The following is a 25,228-nucleotide window of genomic DNA, read 5'->3' on the forward strand; positions in this document are numbered from 1 at the left end:
TTATAAACGCTAATTGCCTATATTTTGCGCTGAATGTCTCTTGTGTCAATCTATATCTGCTGTTAAAAGTTGAAATACACCTCGCGATACGTTTTAAATTGATTATGAATGATACTTGTGATACCATCAATCTTCTGCAACAAAGATCAGATATCCAAGAAAAAGATGGTGGATTTTTTGGACATTGCTCTTTGTTTATTATGTGAGCTGCAAAGTAATCTAACCTCTCTTTAACTGACCAGATGAAGCGTTACAATCAAATTTCATATATGAACTCTCTCATCGTTTAGATCAAATATTCACAGACCTTGATAAGAATAATTTTTATTTTCATTTTATTTGTTTATTTGAGAAAGAAAGTTGCCTGAAACCCTAATTTTGTTGCAAACTATATAAAGTGTAGCTGGAGAACTGGTTTATAACTCTAGTTTTTCTACTCTTGGGTTTTTAGAAAAATAATATTTTCCCTCGAATTCTAAATATATTAATTTTGAATACATTTTTAGACTTCTACATACGTTTAGTAACATAAAAAAATTTTTTACACCGTGTTAATTGTAAGTAAAAAAATGTTTACAGAATATCCGAAATAATATATTAAAAATATATTTCTAAGTATTTAGTTTATTTATTCCTATACTAATTTAAAAATACATTAATTTACGTAAGTAAATTAAGATTTTGTTTCTGAAATTTTATGTATATATAGTCATTTCATGTATTAGTACTGTGATTTAGAGTGTAGATTCGGACTTTATTTTGTTGAGATTTATAGTAATCATTATCTAAAAATTAATTTTGTTACTTACTTTTCTAATCAATTTCTATAAAATGCTTTTATAGTTGTTGCAGAAGATTTGCCTCACAGAGGACCTAATTTCACAATAGAACCTCCAGGCAAAGTTGAATTTTCAAACTCTAGTGGTACAGTGATATCCTGTTCCGCTGAAGGTACTCCTCATCCGATGGTTTCTTGGGTAAAACATGATGGTGAAATGTTGCAAGATTTACCGGGACTTAGGTACACAAGACATGACGGTACATTAGTATTTCCTCCTTTTCCTGGGGAAGAATATAGAGCAGACATACATGCTGCCGTATACAGATGTGAAGCCTCCAATGCTGCGGGAACAGTTGGGAGCAGAGATGTCTACGTAAGAGCAGGTGAGTTATGAAATTTCTTAAATTTACCACAAATTTAAATTTTTTATATTATAACTAAACTTGGCATTTTAATAAAAAATCCTTATTGCTTCTAAAAACCTTTTATTAGTTTTGCCAACTGGATCTCTTCCCAATGACGATAAACAGGATGTTTATAAAATAATGTGAGGTATTCAGAGCGCAGGAAAAAAAAAACAAATTTGATGGGCACATACAGTGGACCATTGGATTTCGATTTCTAAAACAAATTTTTGTGATATGCATAATCGCGCTCCGTGTAGCGAGCGTAAGTATAAAAGGAAAGGCTGGGAGAATTTTCATCATTCTAAGGGCAACTGCCTGTCAATGGCTCTTACATTACGGGATAGTGCTTTGCTAGTCAAGCTGTACATCAGCGGAACGAGGATGCCAATGCTGCCTTTGTGCATTTCGGCTGTTGAAAAAGTAGCGAAAAGGACCGATGAGCATCACAAACTTACGAAACCTGATCCAAAGATTTGAAATCAAGGACATGTGCCCCCGATAGCGAAACTCTGAAAGGTCGAATAATGTTACAAGTGAGATAAAAATTAGTTCTGATACGTTGTGAGATACCCTGAGAAATTTTGCGCAATTTATGCAGTCCTTGGAACATCACTATACGGGCATATTGAACCTCATTTGTAATAACCATTCGTTGTTTATAAAAATTGACGTGTGCTGTGTAGTTTGCAATTTAAATCATTCATTATTCTAATCCCCTTTTGTAGCGCGAACATTTCCTCTGATTGCAACTTTAGGTCCTATTGTTTTTTAAATCTAAATCCCATGGTCTATTATGTACGTCCATCAAATTGGTTTTGTTTTGTCCAATACTAGAAGGCTCTGAATAAATCATGTATTTCATTACCACCCCGTTGTTATTTAATTACTATCGCAGGAGAAAAAGAGAATTCCATATGCAAATTAATCAAAATTTGTTTGTCAAGATTGTAAAATTCATCCAATAGATTTACGTTTTCCTCACAATAATAATCAATAAGTTTTCCTTATTGTTTTATCAAAAAAGGTTAAAATGTGCATTACATTTACAATAAGAAAGTAAATTTTTGAAGGATTCGAAACAAGAAGTATATTTGTGAACACTGAGAAAGTTGTAAACATATTTTTGTTTAGTAATTCTTTTCTAAGTAAAGTAAATCACTTAATTGTTTTCACTCAGAAAATAAGATTTTGTACCTTACTGAAACCATTATAAATTTAGCGGATTTTAGAGGATGCCGCTCCTGTTAAGTGTTACTTATGAGCCAATTGTTATTAAAGAGTTGTTATTATACATTTTAAATATTAGAGCTTGTATTGACCAATTAAAATTCATTCAAATTATGTATGTGCATTATCTACTCACCATAATCAATTTCAGCAATCAAGGTAGGAATAAATGAGAAACCTATAGAGATGTTCTAATTTTCAGAAGTGATTTTCTGTCACCCGAAAAAGGACAGTGACAGTGAGTTCTTATCTGTCTCCTTCGGAACTATTAATTTGGCTTTATGTTTCTTCGCAGCCTGTAGTATCTAGTTCAGTATCTTTTATCGTCAGTCTATAAATCTTAAACATAGAATTCTTAGAACTGAAATTAAAATGAAAAACTAAGATTTCGGGAAGAGGCAATCGGATGATAAACGCTTGCCATCAAATCTTTAAAACCATTATTGCTACTTAGGCTTAGTTGCGATTAGGTATTTTATTTATGAAGTTCCATTACGTGTGATTCCTATATCATATTAAAGGAAAGATTCATTCTGAATTGTATTTTTTGAACCATTGATAGATGGTTTGAAAGAAGTAGCTTTGAAATATATATTTAATTTAGTTGCTATTAATTGAGGTTAGATTGGTTTATCCCCTGGATAAGTAGATTAATCTGCGATCAATGACAATAACAACTTTTTCAATATTTAGAATTTACTTTTGGTTTTAGTATTTTTGCGATTTAAGATATTTAGCAGATTTTTGAAAAAGAAGTTGAAATTACTCTTTAAAATACTAATTACTATTTAAAAATAATATATATATATATATTATATTTCATACTTTTGAACTATATATATATATATAGTTCAAAAGTATTACTTTTATTGGTATTAATACAAGATTTTTCAGCAATGTTAGACAATCTCCATAAATCCACAAATATCTAAAAATTCTAAAAAATTCTAAAACAATAGAGGATCCTGAAGGACCTCATCTTTATTAAAATCGAAACAGGCCAAAATATGGACCATGGTGACCATGTCAGTCTTACAATAATGGCAATCAGGGATGATCTGTTTCTGCTAAAATGTGAGTGCTCTAATATGGCCACTCATTAAGAGCGAGAAGACCGTCTGATATTTTCTTGGCGATGTCTAAAAGGACCTCCTCGGGCGTCTTCCAGAATACTAGAGGTGATTAGGAGGAATCCTTTTAAGTTGGTTTAGTTCCATCTTCCTAAGAGAGGAGATTTCTCTATATGCGAGAGCCCACAAGTTTTCCTTCATCTCCATGGCAGCAGTCCTGGCCAGGTAGTCGGCTGTTTCATTTCCGTCGATGATGGGATCCACTGAAAATGGATAGAGTATCCAGAAGAAAAGCCGGATAAGAAGATCTAAGGTGCCCAGACTTGTCCTGTCTCCTATCTCTGTCCAATTAGATAGGTGTTGAACTGAAACACGACTATTAGTTAGAATCCAGACATCATGTAATTGTTTCTAAAGTTGGTACGCGTATTGTAAGCCCCTCCTTATAGCCATAAGCTCTGATCTGAAAACCGAACACAAAAACGCGTTATAGTCTTAAGTAAATGCTATACTCGTTCATTGTCAAATGAATTTAAGCATGTTTTGCTTAGCGTTGTCTTCCAATTAACAATACTGAATTAAATTATTATACTATGATTGATAACATTAAGTGATAATATGCATTTGAATTTGCAATCCAAGTTAAATTATTTCTTATAATCACCACTGAGGGGCTGCCACAAAAATTGCTCAAAAGTTTGATGTTTGAAAGGAAATTGCAGTCATGATATGTAGAAATGTAATGAAAACTTCCTATTTATAGACCTTTGCCCTTTGCACCACTAAGAGGGCTTCCGACCTAAAGTGGTATCTAACGGGAAAAGCCTAGTGGAAATTATGTATTGAAAAGTTACTTTTTACAGAGTTTATACAATGAATGTTTTTGCATGGCAGTGATATATTAACTTGATAATGAAAATTATTTACAGTCTTCTTTGCATTTGCATGGTACTGTAGCAACAGGTGCAGCAAAATTTAGCTATTTTCGGCACGCCTTCTGTTTCCTTGCTGACAATCGTGCAAACATTTGTACAAATATATTACATAATAAGCATGAATTCATGAATAGAATGGATCAGAGCTTTTATTATTAACCTAGAACTTCCGTTTTCATTAATAAAATGCTATGATGATCTTAAAGAAATATTCCTTTTATTTATCGAATAGAACGAAAATTTATTTGTACTCATAAATATCATCCTTTTTACATATTGCATGCAATATCTTTGATAAAATACAGATACAGACAGATACAGAAGTTTTATCCTTTTGATCCAGTTAGCAAACAAATCCAATTTAAAATATCTATGAATAAATATTGATATTAAATTTTTAATATATTCATACCTTAATGTAGGGGAAAATATTAAAATAATTCTCAAGACAAAAATGTTCACCAATTTTCTTAACTAGAGGATAAGACTAAGCCGTGGGCTTCGAACCAATTTTTGATGATATAAAAATGCATATATTTATATGTATATATTTATATATATATACTAAACTCAGTGCCGCAACAGCCCTAGTGGGCCATGGTCTGCAGTGCCCCGAAATTTGCTTTCTTGACTTTGGGCCACGGAGTGCATCAGCATTTGCCCTAGGCAAGTGGTCAGATTGTCGCAGGATCTCCGGTGTTTAATCTCCAAGGGATCTCGATACTCATTTTATCAACCCATCAAGGGATGAAAGACTGAGTCAATCTTCCCAGCCCTCGGATCGAACTCCGGACCTGTGGTGTAGTTGCATATATATATATACATATATGTGTGTGTGTGTAATATAACTGCGTTTTGTTGTAATAAGATTGCATTATCGTAATAAGTTGACTTGGTGAAAGTGAGTTGCAATGGATTGACGTTGATTCTCTGTATTATAACTGCATAGTTAGCAAGATGACACTCGAAGAACACACATAACGGTAAATTCCACACATAAATTTATTCCCGGATGATAATGCACATCATCATTGTGGATGCTCTATGCAACCTCCAATTTTCTACACATTACATCTTCTAAAAGGACAAAAATTAGAAAAGAAAACTCTGCACGATAGTGGCCAAGCGACACAAGCGTCTGAGAAGCAGAAGAGAAGACAGAAAGAGGGATAGCTGCGACGCATTTAAGCTTTTATACCAAATTCCATTTTACATCACATGGCAGTTTAATGTACAGATGTTGGGTTCAGACTTCATCGATTAGTGCGCAATAAATATTTACCTTCTAGCACGCGTGCTATGCACAAAGTTTACGGCAAATGCGTTTTTAATGCACTTTTTTCGCATATCGCAGCTGGAGACGTCTGAATGTCATTTTTCTTCCTCCTTTCAATCTTTTCCCACATCATGAAATGAACCAACAGGAAGTCATATGAATTTTTTTTGTTTTTTTACTGGCTTTTTGCACTACGTGGCAACTTCTTCATAAAAGTTACGACACACGCGTGGTCGTGGGTGAAAATTCGGAAAATATTTTTTCACAAATATTTTGCAATTTTATGTTATTAATTGACGTATATTATTTTAATTTGTATCAATTCGACTCTATAATTTTTATATCGTATTTCATAGCAAAAAAAAAAAAAAAAATATGTGCAACCAGCTGATTTTGCTCGCATTCTTCAAGAATTATCTGATGAAGGAAAAAAAGACAAGGAAACCTTTGGATGTGAGAATAATAGCGTGGAGGAACGGGGGGGGAGTAACAGCTTGGTGCGAGCGAGGAAAATATAGAGATAAATAATAAAAGCAATGAATTTGAACAATATATTTCAGATGATGATAGTAATAATGATATAGAAAAAGGGAATGATTATGGTATATTCTATGTAAGCAAGGATACGAAAACAGAAGTATGCAAACTGTTCAAAGATGAGTAACATGAATATTGTGAGCATTATACCTGGCCTAAAACACCATGCTAAGGATATGAAGGATGAGATAGGAACATTTTTTAAAACAGTTGATATGTAAATATGCTTGATGAAATTTTGGAATGTACAAATAAATATATAAGTTTGCTAAAAGACAAAATACTCAAGAGACAGAGATTGTTATATATGATAAGAATAAAAAAGGACACCATGTAAATGCAAAAGAATCGGTTTCAAGTGATGATATTGGAATTGAAATAACAAGAGCTGTGATGAGCTACAACAGATACTTATTTCTGGATTTATAGATTTATTTCGATGATAAATCAACAGGACAGGACAGATGGATATTAAAACTAGCTTGGATTTTAAAAATGTGGTTATTAAATAATAAATTTTTTAATTTCCATAATGAAGTACATCATTGCTTTTCCGCCTGACTATTAGAAGCGTTTAAAAATAATTTACTGCCATTTGAATGTGACATCATTTGTATTTTGAAATAATAAGGTTAATATTTTATGTTTTAACAAATTTATTATCAATAGTCACTCATTTCTGTCATTTTTCGTGCCAAAACCGGTATAATAGCAGATGTCATAAAAAATACGACGTGCCCGTTCTCATGTAAAATTGCCGAGCGCGCGTGCTGGAAGGTTAAATGAAGGATCTTGATCGTTTAATTAGAACATCATTGCTATGTTAATCTTAGAATGAAGACCTCAGTTAAAGCATTGTTATTAACTTATTACTTCAAAGATAGATATTTTATATTTTAATATCTAATATGTAATACATTTTTAATAATTGTGTTTGCTTATATATTATTATTTTATTATTATGAAATTTCCATCTACTTTCCTTCTTCAGTTTTTTCCCCTTTTCGCAGAGCAAATAGAATTTACGTGGGTCGAGATAAATCGCAATTATATACAACTGTGTCTTCTTTAAAAGTTTATAAAGCACTGTTGTAGGCCATCAAATTAAAGTGCGTACACTAATAAAAAATTAACATTTTCCCCTGGATGATTAAAGAATTAATTGTCAGCTTTATTTTTCGTTACAAAGAAATCATTAAAGTGTTTCCGTATTTAAGAAAGAGGAAAAGAAAGCTTAAAACAAAGAAAGACTTTCGAAGCTCAAAAGCAAACATAGACCAAATAATTTAAACTTCAGTAGCACTTTTTTTGTAACACTTTTGCAAGAATGTGTTAGGAATGTTGCAAAAAGTATGAAATATGCTTCGATGCTTTCGATTCATTAGTATGTGACAAAGGATCATAAATCTTTCCTGCTTTTTAGAGCTTCCGCAATTTTTTGAGCAGCAAACATTATGGGAAGAGAATTTTTCCAGTTTGGGCGTGCTCGCATTGCATAAATTTTAGACATATGCATCAGTTATTCAAATAAACGTTATATAATGCATATTTAACATATATCTATAAGTGTTTACATATCAATAAAATACTGTTTAAACTGAACTCACTCTTGTCATTTTACATTCGATAAGTATTCGGAATTAAATCTATAATTAAGACATAGAAAATTTTTATATCTTAACAATTCTGATGCGTTTCTATACACATTAATATTGCTGCACACTAATATTAATAGTGTGCGAGATTGTTTATATAATAAATGTTGTAAATATATATTCATATAATATATGTACATTGGCAATAGTAACAGTACCTACATAATTTTCGACTTATATTTCGGGCATTTCTTTTTTTGACTTTATTGTAATTTGAAAGTTAATGTCGAAATATTGATAAATCAGTGCACCTATGTGTGTGACGTTTTGCTCTATATTTAAAAACCTTAAATGATTAGACTTCTTTTGACGTGTTTCTCTTTAGCCTTAATCAAGATGTCTGAAAATCGTTACCTAAAATCATCAAAATTAGGATAACCCTTTAACCCTTGAAAGGGTTATCCTAATTTTGATGTAGTGAAAAGCAAATAGAAGCAAATTTTGTTGTAGTAAAAAGCAAATTCATTGGATGAATATTTTAACAAGTAGTATGCATTCTAAAATCCCTTAAAATATACTAAATGTTTAATATTATGTTTTCCACGTTATGTATTTCTTAATTTAAAGTAAATTTACAATATATCATAAAAATAATAGTAATAGTTTCCATAAAGTTCTTTGTTTCTTGATTTCATTCTGATCATTTCTCTTTTAGTCTATTTAACTTTCTTTTAGAAAATCAAAGAGCCTTGGAGTTATTAAATCAAGTATTTTGGTATTATTTTTAATCAACATTTACTTGCATTGTCCTATTGTACCGCATAATGTTCATTGTATCTCCAGACTTGCGTTATCTAGAAATAAAATTATGTTGAACTCGGCCACGACTGTCTACCAGTCTATTATTCCATTTACTTAGTAAACATTCCAGTTCATTATAGCTCTCACCTGTAAAGTTATCTCGGCTGTGACTAAACATTTGAAAACGGAAACCTTCGCTAACATGTATGCTTAAAACACCTAAATGCTTTTCGAGATACACAGCAATTTATTCCCTCCCCGTTCATCTAAGGGATGTGAAGATTTCAAATGTCATAAGCGACCTAATTATAAGAAACCAGAAAGAAATCCTTTTAGAACAAACTGTCTGCTATAAACTGATACTATGGATTTTGGGAAGCTGCACTTGCTACTGCATACCTTAGGGAAGGGAAGAAAACAATATCACTATCTCAGCCGTTTCGGGCGGCTGTGGTCGTTTGAATAAAAGGCCATCTCGGGCGTTTTGGCCTTCAAAGGTTTAGAGTGTGAATTGGTGTCTTCCCTAATCAAGCTGTCTTCTAATAAGAAATAATCTGCAATGAAGTAAATTATTATGCACATACACATGCATGCATAAAAAAAATTCCAATAACTCGTAAAATTATTATTCGCATTAGTTGAAAGATCTTCATTTCGTTTGTAACAATGGTATTCACAGCAACTTCTTACTTTTGCAGGCTGTTAACATCATAGCATTGACATTCATTTTAAGGGGACTGAAAGCTGATGATTGAAATTAAACAAGGTTATTAAGTGTCCAGATCTTAAATATAAGAATCATTTCAAATATGAAATAGACAGAAGATATTCTTGAATTAGATCTCATGCAATCCATTTTTTATAAATAAAAGTTTCATCCTGTATATTTTACTTTACTTCAATCTTCTTTTATCTGATTTTTCACTGAGTTTAATACTAAGTATTTTATTATTATGCACCTCTACTTTACTACTTATTTTTCTGATTAAGACTTTATGAGTTAAATTCCTTTTTAATGGAGTTAGCGTGTGAAATCGTGATTTTTCGTCCATCAAGAAATTGTGTAGTTATTTTTATCGTAATTACTAGCATTTTCGATCTCACTAGTATTCTTCATCTTTTGAGCCAGGATATTATCTCCCAGTTCTGATCTTTTAAAAGAACTCGAAATGCAATACACATGTATTTTTCTTTTCAATGCCGATTGCTCTAAATGAACGATACATGAAGATTTTTTATCTGACATACCAATTTGGCTTAATTTGAATTACAACAAGAGCTCCCTGTCCTGAATTGCAAAAAGAAGAATATATTTACATACCAAGAATGATTTTTATCTACAAGCTCAGAATGATTTATAAAATCTGCAACTGAAAGATATAAATCGCATTAAAATAAAAATTTAAAAAATCAAATATTCTCTTTACGTTCTTAAACATGAATATCACTCCGTATAAACGCAAATGTTCTGTCAGATTAATATTTTGGAAAAAATCCTGCCTGTACTCTATATAAGCCAACGAAAATATAATAACATTCATTTGAAAAAAATCTAAAATCTTGAGAAAGAGTGTATCGTGAAGTATTTAAAGTATTAAAAAAAGAAAAAATTATAAAATAAAAAAAGAAGAACAAAAAGGCAAAAAATCTGAAAGCTTTCAGATTTTACATTACGCCCAAAGGGGCGTTTTTTTAACGTTTTGCGTTACCTTTATTTATGCAATATCATGTTCTTTGCACTTAAACTATAAAACCCAATTCAACAGCAATATCGCAAAATAATTTTTAAATGAGCAAAGCTTTAGAATTTCAGATACAGAATCTTAGCGCTGACGATAAAAATGTTTTCTTTTCCGTAAAATGTTGCCATTACTCGCTTTGAAATCGTTGAGTTTGTTAATCAAAAATTCGTTAAACTGTTATAAAGTATGAAATCGATAATAAAACAAATTTAAAACTCCAAATTTGGGCGCTTCCAGATGCACATATTCAGTGGAAGATTTCCTTATCCAAAATTTGATGGCTCTAGTTACCCATTTTACGTTGTTTTATCCCATTGCGAGAAATATACATACATTTATGCAGATTCTTCCTCATTCAATTTTTTTAAATAAAACACAGGTCGATAATATTTGGTAGCAACAATATAAAAAGTGAATCGACATTTATAAAGAGCCAACGCAAAATGCCAAAACGAAATTAATAGTCCTTCAGGGCAAATTGTCCCTTTGAACTATTAAAAGAAGAAACGAAAACGTATACATCGTTTATGCAATACATGGGGGCTAGACATATTAATTTGGACTTCAAACATTCCTTTCATTAAACTTACAACAAAGAATTGTAAAAGAACTCAATATTACTAAAAGTCAATAATTATTTTTCGAAATGTTATGGAAAGATAATGTATAGTGATTCTGCAATATACCGATATGATGAGAATTTAAGATAGATGAGAATGAGAGATGAGAATTTGAAATATGAATCCATCCAAGCTATCTGGTACAGCTGAATCATTCTGAGCAAAATATACTCCCGAACACATCCACAGAAATTAATGAATGACCAAATTTATATATTTTAATTTCCGAAAAAGCATTAAAAATGTGGTTTGTATCCCATATATTTTTTCCTTGTATATTGTTTTTTGGATATTCTTGTATATTGTATTTAACTTCTCTGTACTTTTGAAACCCGTTTTGCTAGTTGTTATATTTTAGGAGCAGTTTCTCTCTTTTTTATATACATTCAGAATAAAAAAATTCCGATTCTGTTATATATTCATAATTTTTTTCGGTGACAGAAGTGTAAACATTTTATTTCCTTGATGTTGGAATAGCATGCAAAATTCAATTGAAGAACACGAGAGCATGAGAAATGGAAAAAAAAAAGGTCTTATAAACGATAAAAAGGGTCTTATAAACGATGGGAGTGATTTTATTCAGTTAATTATCTTTGCCTACTGCTTAAAAACTGAAAAAAAGGAAACAAATACACATTTGAGTTATTTTAGAAAGGTTTATTTCAGTTTTTTGTTATGTTTCTATATCTTCTTATAATTCAACAATAAATAAATTTTTTTTCAAAACATATTCCTTTAATATAGACTAATTAGAGTTGTGACAATCCTACATGTTATTTTTTTAGAAAAATTATTAAAGAGAAATAAATTAATGGAACTAAAGATGAGCAAGACGTTTAAGTCAGTTTCATCCACATTTTTATTTTCATCATTTGAAACCACAAGAATTGCAGACACACTTATAAATCATCCTAAATAGAGACTGTAACGCAAATAAACCTTGTGCATTGAAAATGATGATGCAAAAAAAAAAAAAAAAAAAAAAAAAAAAAAGAGTTTGAACCCATTTTTGCTGGATTAATCTTCAACTTTTGAATTTGACAGGTCTAAATTTATTTATTTCATTGTTTTAAATAGGAGAAAAAAAGAAACTGTTCTTTAGACCTGAGATCTTGAAATATTAAATGTTTTATTTACAATGCTTGGGCATATCTTTTCGTAAATATTTATTTTTTACGTACATTATTTATTATTTTCTCTTTATCTTTTTTTTTTTTTTTTTTTTTTTTTTTCTCATTTCACTCTTACCAGAAAATATATAAACTATTTTCATTTTATTTTATTAGCAAATGATAATGATTTAAAAAATGATTCACATTTCTTTTAAGAGTAACATAAAATAAAATACTTAAAAAATGACAATGTTTCTTTGTTTTTACATCCTTGTACGAAGTAAAAGAAGTATTGTAAATGGAACAAATTTTGGGTATGATATTTCAACGAAAATATTCATTATGAGCGTTATCGAGAGCAATTTAATTATGTTTTTGCATGACATCTGTACGTAAGGACAATAAAGGACTCTTTTTCCCAAAACGCCTTGTAAAATTGATTTAAAACGGATTCAGAAGAGATTTTTTGTGACGTCTGTATGTATGTATTTCGCATAACTCAAAAACGCGTACCCTCAGAACGTTGAAATTTTGTATATCGAACTGCTTAACATGCATTTGTGCACTTTCCATTTTCGTTGCAATCTACCGCACCATACGTCTATAGTTACATATTTTAAGATTCTCCTTTGTGTAATTCTAAGTTACAGTTAAAAGTGAAGAATCTTAAGAAGTAGTAAGCGAATAATCGCTTGAGTTCGTGAGACTATAAATAAATTTGGGAAGGGTTAAAGACCCTTTATTATTCAAAAACGATTTAACAAAACTCCGTCTTGGAGTTGTACAATAAAGCCGACACTTAGGCTTGAATTTAAGAGACTAAGAATCAAACTAAACTAATCTTAACTAAAGAGATATAGCCAAAGCTATCAAAATTCTAACAGAGTTGGCACCTTAAAGCTGAATAACGGCGAAGCTATCAAAGGCCTAAAGTACGCATGAGAAGTACGGCCGAGAGTAATAATAGCTTACGAGAGAGTAGCCTAAAAAGGCGGACCCGTGAAGTCAGAAAATCTGGTATCTCTCTCCTACTACAAATGTCATAGTTGAAAATTTTTTAATAGACTTTGCTATATAATATATATATATATGTGAATAAAAAAAGAGAAAACGACGTAGCAAATGTTGATGGCGTAGAACGTAGATCCATACAGAAGAAGGAACTTGGAAGTCGAGGCGGTTTAAATTCCATTTTTATTTAAATTTACATTTATAGCCAAAGTTCACTTGAAACTCTAATCGTGCTCTAATCGCTTACACTTTTGATAGGAAGAGAGATAACGTCCAAGCAGCACAGAGGTTCAAGCTAAAAGTGCGAAGTTATCCAATATGCAAGCTCGCCAAGAAGAAGGTTTTGGTTTAGGTTAGAAAGGATCCAGTTCTCGAATTTTTAGTTTAGGTTCCTAATTAGTCACGTCATCAGCGGTATGCAAGCCATGTGACAAGGATTAGAAATGACGCAATCCATGGAAATTATTACGATTTTTTGAAAAAGCGAGGGAGAATTAAGGGGTTAAAGTTAGTTTAAATTATAATTTTGAATTACTTATTTTTTATCTTACATATATAATCAAATGAATGAATACTCCTATTATAAATCCAATAAATTCCAATAAGAAATTAAGAATGTCAATAACAAAAACTGAAAATTACAATTAGTAGACTACAGAAATTCCAATCTGCAAAGTCGTAACAGGAAAGGTAAGAAAGAAAAATTAGAACCAATGGTAAAATGAAATTGATTTCATAAAAACCAAAAGGTTTAAAAAAAAAGTTTTAAAAAAAATAAAAAGAATTTGAAATACTGTACACGAAAAAGTGACTGAAATTTATATAGTCTTCAAACTGTAATTCTTAGTTTTATTTTGTGGAATTCTTTATGTCTGTTTATTGGAATTTATAGGAATTTTATTAGGAGTATACCCCTTTCATTCTGTTGCCTTGTAGGATTCTCCATTGTGTATTTCTAAGAAACAGTTGAAAGTGAAGAACCTTAAGAACTAGTAAGCGAATAATCGCTTGAGTTCATGAGATAGAAAACAACAAGTAAGAAGGGAGAAATAACCCTTTATTACTCCAACTAAAGTTTAACAAAACTCCGTCTTGGAGTTGTACAATAAAGCCGACACTTGGGCTTGAACTTAAGAGACTAAGAATTAAACTAATCTTAGCCAAAGAGATATTGCCGAAGCTATCAAAATTCTAACAGAGTTGTCCCCTTAATGCTAATTGACTGCGAAGCTATCAGAGTCCTAAAGTACGGCCGAGCGTAATAATACCTTACGAGAGAGTAGCCTAAAATGGCGGACGCTTGCAGCCAGAAAATCTGGTATCTCTCTCATTAAGAAAGAAGAATTTTGCGGTTAAATACCGCTCTTCCTCATTAGGATTCAGACGTGATTCTAAAACTACGTTCTGGCCGTATGTGGTAAGTTGAATTTAAGAATTGATAGAAAAGGAAGTTTAACTGAACGTTTAACTGTTAATAAAATTATATATATAAAAAGGCGGACGCGTGCAGCCAGAAAATCTGGTATCTCTCTCATTAAGAAAGTAAAACTCTGCGGTTAATTATACCGCTCTTTCTCATTAGGATTCAGACGTGATTCTAAAACTACGTTCTGGCCGGATGTGGTAAGTTGAATTTAAGAATCGATAGGAAAGGAAATTTTACTCAAAATTTAACTGTTAATAAAATTAACTTAATCCTTACAAGTTATATATATGCACGCTGTTATCCGGCTCGGTGGTGAGCTCAGACTTTTAATTCTCATGTATCGGTTAATTGTGCGTTTTCATCTTTCAAAGTGATTGAATTATATTGTTTTTATGTTCCGGTTAAGGTTGTTATAGCTTAATTCTAAATTTTTTAAAACTCTTTTTAATTGTATTTGGTGTTATGTTTTTCTGTATTCTACAATTTTAAATGAAGATGTTTTGAGTTTTTATATATCTCTCTCTTGCTACGAAATGAGAAAATTAATTAAATGAGAAATATATATCTCTAATTAGATTTCACGAAATAAGTTTGAAAACAATGCAACAAAATGTGTGTATAGTTTAATAGTTCGTACAAGGAATTCATATGGTGTTCACATCAAATTTTTTGGTTTAAATCATGGATTGTCCTTGAATTTTAGCCAATAACTGCTTTGAAGTATTTAACACATGCTGCATTTTCAGAAAATGATTATGAAGATAGATAGACCTCATGTAAATAATATTATTTATAATTATTCATATTTTTGTTTTGTGTAATGAAATTTTAACGATTCAACTGTTGTAGTACATGATATTTCTTGCAAATTAAACAACTGCTTTATGGATGAGTTATGAAATCTGGCAGCTCGATGACTTGATGGATATGTAGTAGACAGTATCATTTTCTGCTGAATGATTTCCTATCGCGCGGAAGAGCTGCTCGTATATTCTAAGCAACATCTGGAAACGGCATTGAAATGTAGCATGTAGCATAGCAGACAGCTATAACTTCCGTGCCATAACATGCTGTTCTGGCACTCACTGCGAATTTCATTTATGCACAGATCACAGAATTCTAACATAAAATCTCAATATATCCAAACATTTTATGTGAAACAAAATATATTAAGATACATTACAACGTTTTTTAATGTATAATTCCGATATGATTTATATGAGAAATTTCTTAGAATAATTTTTTTTTGCTCGTAGATAGTTTTTCTGGCGTACAAAATTCATGGAACCATTTAAATACCAACTTTTTACTCTTTCATTAAACACTACTAGGGTCTCATTTGGTCCTACTGAAAATTTATTATTTTGGTATTAACCCTTTCGCCATCCTCTACTGTCCACGAACATTTCTTCCCAGCGGCCCTTCGTTTTTCGCAGCGTGTAATTTGTTTTCTCTGTACATACATAACTTTCGTAGTGGATGAATGTAAATAAATATTAAGTAAAATTATAAGGAAATAATGGAAAAGTAATAATATCTCTGCTTATGTCTGACAGCAGTATTAATTTAAAAACATCTGATCCAGGCGGTTCACTCCTCCCGTTTTGTTGTGGTAATCTTGTGCAATTACATTTTTTTTTACAGTTTTTTAACGTGTTTCAACATCAATAAAATCTCTCACTGTCTTGTATCTTATGAAAAATGGCGCGAATATTAATAAAACCCGGGGGGAATTCAATTAGAAATAGAATGCCTGATTAGTACTGCCCTATAGCAGGTATTAGAACAAACAAAAATAAAAACTTAAACGAGTAAACATTTATAAAGCGTTTTAAACGTTTAAAAATTTTAATATGTAGAAGAACGCTCGCGCTAGACGCGTTACGCACAAGCGAAGAGGTTAATAGGAGTACAAAAGTTGCGCTAAACGTTGAATTTATCAGCTCTATTTACATATTACATATATTTATCAGCTCTATTTACATATTACATATATTTTGTGAGTTTACAATTATATTGAATATGCAAAAATTAGGCAAAATTTATACAAATGTTAATAGAATTCTTTTCATGTAAGAACTCAACACTTAAAGCATGTACCACCATATTTGCGGTCTACTGGAAGAACACAATACTAACAGTCTCCCCGCCTTTCATCTTTCTTGTTTACATTTAATTTAGTTGTTTCTGGAATCGGTTGACTCTTCCGTAATTTTTTCTGTCTTTTTTATTATACTAAAAATTTGATCAACTCCAAAAAAACTTTGCTTCATATTTTTTTCTTCAAACCTGGGTTTAGCTGCAAATAAATAATGAAGCTATTCAGTGCACTAATGTGTGATATGTTCAGAAAAATAATTATAAACCATCTTCTTGTCATTAGCATTGTTCTACAAGTTTACATTTTCAGTCTTTTGAACTCCTGACTTTGCCTTGTTGCAATCTCGAATAATATCTGGTTTCCTGCTCTGGATATTGGCTCACTAGAGGTCGAGCGGTAAAACCGCTGAACTTTCGTAGCTCGGTCCAGAGCTCGAATCCAGGCAAACGGGGTAGATTGCGTGCTCGTTTTCGTGGTTTTCCCCTTGTTTATATGAGCCAGTTTCCCCGAAAAAGAAATCCACGAAAGCATATTTCCACTTAGTCAGATAGTTCTTGAGCGCTTTACCATAATCAAAGTTTTACACAATTTTCCTTTCCCTTTTTGTTCGTCATTATAGAATGCCTTCAGTGATATTTGGCTTCGAACGTAGAATGCATAATACTTACATTTCTCACGCTTAAGGTGTCATTACGTTCTAACTTGACTCTCATCTAAGTGTGCCTCTTCCTTGAAATGCATATTGTTACGTTCTACGAGTTGGTGGATTTGGAATAAGTGATGATAACACTTGAAGAAGAATCAAAACACAATTTATTCTCCAGTATTACACAGGACAGCTCCAAAGACACATTTACAATCATCGTATAACTACTATAAATACGCTGAAACAATCAGCAACACAGTCTTCAGGCTATAACGGTGAACAAAGCTTTCCGACAAAGCGCTAAATTACAGCTCACGACTCGGTCATCGCTTTCAAGCTAATCTCTGAACTTAAGGCACTAATACTCTACCGAAACAGGCAGGGTATATAGTAAAGCTTTAGCCTACCTTTGAGTATATTCCCGAGAAAATTGCAAGAAGTGCGTTCCAGAATATTCTAGCATCGTCTATGGCATATCGCCAGTTTACTGTAAATGTCGCCAAATGGGCGATTTCGGGTCAAATATGGCAACCCTAACACTGCTTTTTGGAGAAGGTATCTGAGCCAGTGGGAATTTCGAAACACTATAATATTTCATTTACATTCTTTAATCTAATAATAGAATTATATATCTTATTTAAATTGAAGTTCAAAATTTAAGAAAAAAAGGGAATTAAATAAGGGCTTCAATTTCACTATAAAAATATGCAATTTTTAAAACATTGCTTTTAGATATACTTTAGTTTTTATTTCCAATATTTTATTTCGATTTCGTAATTATCCAATATTTTTTTTTCAATTTGTTCTACATTAAATGATGGTAAATGGGCAAATTAAATGATGGCACATAGGGCATATCTGATTATACAGTCCAACAAGATTGCAAAAAGTTATTAAATACGTTATCTCTCGTTATATGTACATATATACAGATGTTGTGTTATGTAGAAGTGGGGGCACCTAATATTTACAATAAGTAAGTAGATATTAGCGCCACACACTAACTAGAAAACTAACAATATTCCGGCATCATTCCTAGAGTCGCGATGGAAATTGTGACTCCAGCCAGCACTACTGGTACTGCCATCACCTGCGGCATTAACGGCACTTCTACCTTTCAGCGTTAAATTAGCTCAAGTAAAATGATTACATTACATATTATACATTGCAATATACATATATAGTTGTGCAAGTGCATATTTCAAAATGTTGTCTATTGTATTGGGTATAGGCAACACGTTTCAGGATATTATATATTGCAATAGAAACAGGCGTGATGTTCCTATGTTACAAATCATTTCTGTAAACACGATCTGTTTACGTTTGTGTTTACTATCGGAATTAAGTAAGAATTAAATAAATTTTTACAAAGCTTACATTGAAGTTCTGTTGTAAGGTTGTGCTGAAACTTTAGCAACCTAATTTTTGATGCTTCATTATGTGCTGCAACGTAGGTTTTTGTGATAACTGATTTTCAGAAATTGCATTATTATCTAGCAGTACAATATTAGTTACATGTAAAGATTGATCATGACATTATAAATTGTGGTAGCTAGAAGCAACTTATTTCTAGTTTATAAATCACATCTACAGTCATGACTTGTTTACATCGTTATTTACAATCAGCAGTCAAAATTAGAAAAGGACATAAATAAATAAGTTTGAAAACCGAAGGAGAAAAATAAGCTTCAAGATTCATCTGCATAACTCATATTTACCACGTACTTTTAGATATATCTGCAATACATATGCTGATATATTGCCAACTTATTTTTGTAAATTCATTGTTATGTTATTACGTGTGTTTTTACAAGAATTGGTTTACAAGAATTACATTTCATGATGCATTACACTGTTAATACTTTACCAACTCAATGCCGGCAATTTATTATATGTGTTCACTTTTCAGGTGAACATGGAAATGTAGGGTTTTCTGTATTATTTACCCGAAGTAAATAGATAGTAGCCCCTTACCCTATTTGTGAGTGATCTATGTTGTGCTTCATATATACTGATACAGAATCTCTCCCAAAAAATGTCTAGTATGAAGCAGTGGTAAAGCGAAGGGAGTTAATTTTATGGCTTAAATTATTATTTCTCCGGCGCAAAAGAAAGAAAAAAAATCATCGAATTTATGGCGTAGATTGATAAAAGTCATCGATAGATATAAAATTTCGATTTCGAACATGTCAAGAAATTTTTATAAGATCCTCTGAGCAAGTTTAATTGTATGAGAAACGAATTCATTTTATTATATTAATTTAATACGAGCACTTGGTTTTACGTCTAGCATCAGCAGTTGGATTGTCAATAGTACTTTATTGTACAACTATTAAATAGAAAATTTTAAATGTCACATAATTTTATCCAAAATGTTCAATCTAACAGAAGCCGAACTGATTAAACTGCTGAAAACTGGAACTTTTATCTGGGCAAGAATATCGATGAATGGTTTGATAGCGTGCCCATTCTATAAGTTTTCCATGTGCAATGTGAATACGAGCCAGGTTTGTTGATAATATTTCCTTCAGAGATAGAGCTTGGACTTGATGCAATCTGAAACAGCCACAGTTACAATATGTCAGTATAGCACATATTTCACAGAGTGTTCTCTAAGTAAAAAGGGGTCAAACGCTCTAATAATGTGACACAGAAAACGTTTGGGTTTAAGAATTCCCGTTTCTTTTAAAAGAAAGAATAATAATATTTCATGCCCCATATTCGAACTTCATAATTCATATTTGAACTTTGTCATAAATGTATTAATCATTTAGGTGAAGGCTTTAGTATATTTGAACCAAATTTTAGTATTGACATTTGAAATTAGGGGGAAAAATCAAATATGTTTAGGTAAGATTTTAGGAAAATTAATTTTATCAAGAATAGGAAGAAAGAAAACAATGATGCAACAGTTGTCATTAATTTTTTAAAGTAATTTACATTCAAAAAATCATTCATAATATCTTCAACAATATAAAACCTTGGGGTGTATTCATAAAGTTGCTTTTCAAGAATTTTAAAAGTTTTAATTTTTCAGAAGAAAATTACTTTTTTGTGCTTTGATAAAGTTATATTTGATGGATTCATTTTCTGTGAATTTAATAACATTCCAAGATTTATGTGCAAAGTAATTATTCTTATTACTCATACGTGAGTATCGCTTTTAGCTCTGTTTTTATAAATTTGTGAATTAAGATAAATGCTAGAGTTATTTTGATTCTTATTATGTCGTTCGTAAAAAAAAGAATTTAATACAAAATGGTTATATGTTTTAAGTTTTAGTATGTACAGGGATGGTTGTAATATTGTTCTCGGTTTGACTAATAATATCTAAAATTTCAATGTTGATATTTTCAAAATTGAGGTATTTAAAAATGATTGAATTTGACAGTGTAATATGTTTTGATTTTATTATTAGAGCTATTTTTAATGAATTTTATTGTATGTGCAACATATTGTACATTTCAAGTTTTGCTTTGTTTTAATAAAAGGTTTAAAATTTGGTAAAGCTGAATGGTTTTCAAAGTGATTCATGTGATCATTGGAGTCAAAGGAGAGCTATTCCTTTCACAGAACAAACAACTTGAAATATGATAAATTCCATTATATTATATACATACACACACACACACACACCATATATATATATACATATATATATATATAATGTTGTATGATCTTAAATTCATTTAGTGCGAAAACAAGTTACTACTACTTGCGCAATTGCTGTAAAGTTAGTTAATAATAATTTATTTCCTAAACAATATTGATTAATTGATTGTATTATCTCCCAAGTTTAATTAAAGTAGAATTATTTTAAAAGAGTGAATCCATACTGGCAAGTTATATTTTGAAAGATGTTTTGAAGTAATTTGAAAGCAAAATGTTAATAATGTTTTAACGGGGACTGGAGTTAAATCATCATGAAGAACAAAATTTCAATTGTAAAAGGAAAAATTAAAAACATGTAATCATTGTCATTGATCGGAAACTAGTTGACTTTTCAAGGGGAACAAACCAACTCCCGTTTAATGAACAATAATTGATAAAAATACGTAAATACGAAGGTGTTTCGTCTTTACTCGAGTTATAAGGTAAAGCCAAACCGGCAATTCTAGTCAGACCAAATATTTCCGCGAATAGAAGGGATTACGAACCAATGCTGATACTCAAAGAACTTATTCTTATGAAGCATTTTAATCAATTCAATTTGGAGTAAAAAGCAATTTCTGTAGAGAAATCCGAAAAAACTCGAGTAACCGTCCCCGACACCTTCATGTTTATGCATTTGAGTTCTATATTATTTGTAAAAATTAAACATTGGAAATTGTCATTATGAAATAGAATTCAAAGTCAAGTTGAAATAAACATAGAAGATTACAAAATAAGATAAATAATGCAAACTTTGTAAAAACAAATCAAAAATAATATAAAAATAATATAAAAATAATATAAAAATATAATAAGATCAGTGAATGTACATGAAGATATAAAGGCCAGAAAAGGTATTAAGTAACTTACATTCTTACTAGTGGGAAGTTGGCAAAGTGTTCTCTTCGTGTCTGACTCATAAGTGTAGGGTGTCCGAAAATTCTTAGCGGCAGTGGGGTCTTTGAATAATATCAGTCGGTAAGACTTACGTGAAGTAATTTATGGTAGTGGGTGGGACTCGGAATTCTTGAGGGATGTATTATGTGGAGTTCTTATTTGAGTGAAACTGTCTGTTAAAATTTATTTCTTGTTTTGTCAAAAAGTAAAATTTTTTTGTAGTTATTTTGTCAAAAAGTAAAATAAGTTTTTGTAGTTTATTTTGTCAAAAAGTAAAATAACAAAATTTCGATTGTAAAAAGAAATAAATTAAAAGCAAGTTATTAAATTAAATGCAAGCAACCGTTGCCATTGATCGGAAATAAGTTGACTTTTCAAATTGCCGGTTTGGCATCGCCTTATTGCTCGATTAAAGGAAGAAACACCTTCGTATTTATTTTTTAATTATTGTTCATTGAACGGGAATTGGTTTGTTCCCCTTGAAAAGTCAACTTATTTCCGACAATGGCAATGGTTACTTGCATTTAATTTAATTACTTGCTTTTAATTTATTTCTTTTTACAATCGAAATTTTGTTATTCATGATTTAATTCAAGTCCCCATTAAACATTTTTAACATTTTTCGAAATCGAACATACTAAGTATGGATTCACTCTTTTAAGATAATTCTACTAAAATTAATTTTGGGAGATAATATAATCAATATTCTTTAGTATATATATATATATATATTACAGAATTTTTTAACAGCAAAAATATCCCAAATCTTTTCCGCACAATGTGCTGCTAAAGTATTAATTAATTTTGGACAAAAATAATAAATTTAGAACCTGAAGAATAAAGACAAGAAAAAAAGGAATTAAATATAAATCAGTATTATTCCTAAATATCCCGATAAAATGTAAAAAAGTATAAAACGACTCTGTCAACTCCGGAGTTTAAAACAGAAGAAACCTGTAAAGCAAAAGAATTACAAAAATATGTAAAAAGGAAAAAGAAACGAACATAATCAAAATTTGATTTAATGTTATCAAGAGGAGATCCAACAGATCTGAATTCAATAAACTTCCTAGGAAACCACTGTGTTTCTGTTCCCCCCAAATTAGCTGATGAATACATTTAAATTAGTTAAATCATTACAGTTCATCCAAAACATTTCGATACCTTCTCTACACAATAGAATTCCAATAAATAATATATAAAACAAATTTAAATGAAATAAATGCATTAAAATCAATTTGCCTAGTTAAGCCAAAAACTAATATATGTATGTATAATTACTAATATTGCATTTTACTTTATTAGGCAAGTTTATTTTATATCATTTATTTGATTTCTAGTTTTCTACGATCAAATTCATTTGATTTTATACGATTATTTAAAGGTACCTATATGTAAAATTAAAGAATAGAAAAAGCTTAAATCTCTTAAAAGTGTGGTTTCTAACATCACGATGCGTTATAGTAATGTTTGCAACTTTGGCTGCATTTTGAACTTTATTTCATGCAATCATTTTTCCAAATTTAATCAACTCCTCTGTATAATCTAGCATAAGTATTTGGGATTTTCCTTATACCCGTTTCCCTAGACCCTTTTCTCAAATGAAGGATGATTCTCAAGTTATTAAGGCTTTGTTATTCTTTAAATAAATTTATATTATTTAAAATGTGAAACATGTAATTATTTATTTATATCCGAAGTCGTATTTTTCAATTAGGAAGCATTTAAAAATTCAAAGAGCTTAAAAATAAGTAGTTGATAAAAAATCGAGAAATCCATGCTTAGTTTCTTGGTACAGATAATGTAGCTTTCCTCAATATTTCTTTTAGTAATTTTATTATTGTTTTATGTTTTAATGTTAATCCATTTATTCTCTGGCTGTTCTGAAAAGATGTAAACAAGTTGCAAAAAATATATATGAAAACAAATTATTTATTTACAGCATTTTATAATTAATGATAATTAAAGCAATGAATTACCCCAAAGAGCAAAATCATTTAAAAACGTTTCTGTTGATATTTATGTTCTCTTAAATAATTTATCAATGATATCATTTTGTTCTATTTCAATAAAAATTATTTTTATTTAAAATGCTAAATGTGTATTATAAAAAAAGAGGAATACGTGCATCTTTCTACAAAGGGAAAGAATCCCTGAAACCATTTAAAAAAATCTCTTTTATTGTCATCGAAAAGAAAATACTCTGCAAGTTCATGAATATATTCATGAAAGATGTTTGCATATTTTATATAATCTAAAGCAGAATCTTTGATAAGATATAGAATAACCATGTCCGTGTAACATATAGATTGCTTGATTTAGTTTTTCGGATCTAAAAGGCGCAGATGGCCTTGTTTAAGTCCCGAATTCCAGAATCAGAAGGAGATTATGCAGATTATATATATGCATTTATTTATGTTTCCTTCTCTTCTAATACTTTTTACTGATTATGCCTCCAAGAAGCCTGATAGGATTTCAACAATGAAATATGCGATCACACTTTTCTTCATTTATTTACAAGCGGTATTGGGCAGTTGTGCATCAAATAAATAAGGAAAGAGATTTATGAGATAAAGAATAGAAAGCATATATATACAGAATATAATTTATTGTTAGAAAACGAGAAAATTTTCTCTTGATTCAACCACTTGCGAAATCTCTTTATAAAAATAAATCTATGTCTTGCGTTTAATATTAACAATTGGACATGGAACATTGAAAAATAAATGGATCTAATATGCACTTCGAAATACTGCACCTGCTTATGCACTTCGAATACTGCACCTTCTTATATCTATTTGTTCACATTTTATATCTTCTTACCTCGTTTAGAATCGATTATTTGTAGCTGAATTGAAAGACTAATAAAGGTGCTCCCGTCCTCTGGCTTGAGCCGCTTGCCAGCAGATGTCATTACATCAGACAGCGATATTTTATTCACAGAAGAGGCATTTCGTTAAACTGCATTACATGCATGTTTAATAAACACCTTAAAATATCAAAATTGGGAAAGCTGTTTCATTATTCGCCGTGTTAAGCATAGAACTGCATGGTTTAATATATTAAGCCCAACGGCTAGAAAAGAGAATCGAGGGGAATAATTGGAAAACAATGCGTTCGAGATGAGAGTGTGGTTTAGATTGATAAGAAGAATGCTCAATTTTTCTTCGACCTTTTTCGGTTCTGTCCAAAACTATCTGCCCTATTCCTATGCTGCTGGTATCTCGGTGACTGCAGACATTCTTTCAGATACTGTCCTCAAACCCAAAAGCCTGAAGAAAAAATTTTCTGATTTCAGAATTTGCCCGATGTTGGCAGAAACTGACCCAAAATTGAAGTCTGACTGGGAATTAATCTATACTTTTACCTGATTTCTGGATCAGAATGTTTCAA

At 30.8% G+C, this 25,228-nt stretch overlaps 1 protein-coding gene across 1 annotated transcript in view; it reads left to right on the forward strand.

Annotated features, from left to right (window-relative positions):
* The window catches only part of LOC118188109 (cell adhesion molecule Dscam1-like), a 637,201-nt gene that overhangs the window by 58,688 nt on the left and 553,285 nt on the right, over positions 1–25,228 (forward strand). The window contains exon 3 of the mRNA XM_085823338.1: positions 844–1,164. Within this exon, the coding sequence (XP_085679464.1) occupies positions 844–1,164 (321 nt within the window). The remainder of the gene's footprint in view (positions 1–843; positions 1,165–25,228) is intronic.

The sequence above is a fragment of the Stegodyphus dumicola genome, chromosome 9 (genome assembly GCF_044657685.1).
Source record: "Stegodyphus dumicola isolate Sdum_Otavi_A_Nest chromosome 9, ASM4465768v1".
Taxonomy (NCBI): domain Eukaryota; kingdom Metazoa; phylum Arthropoda; class Arachnida; order Araneae; family Eresidae; genus Stegodyphus; species Stegodyphus dumicola.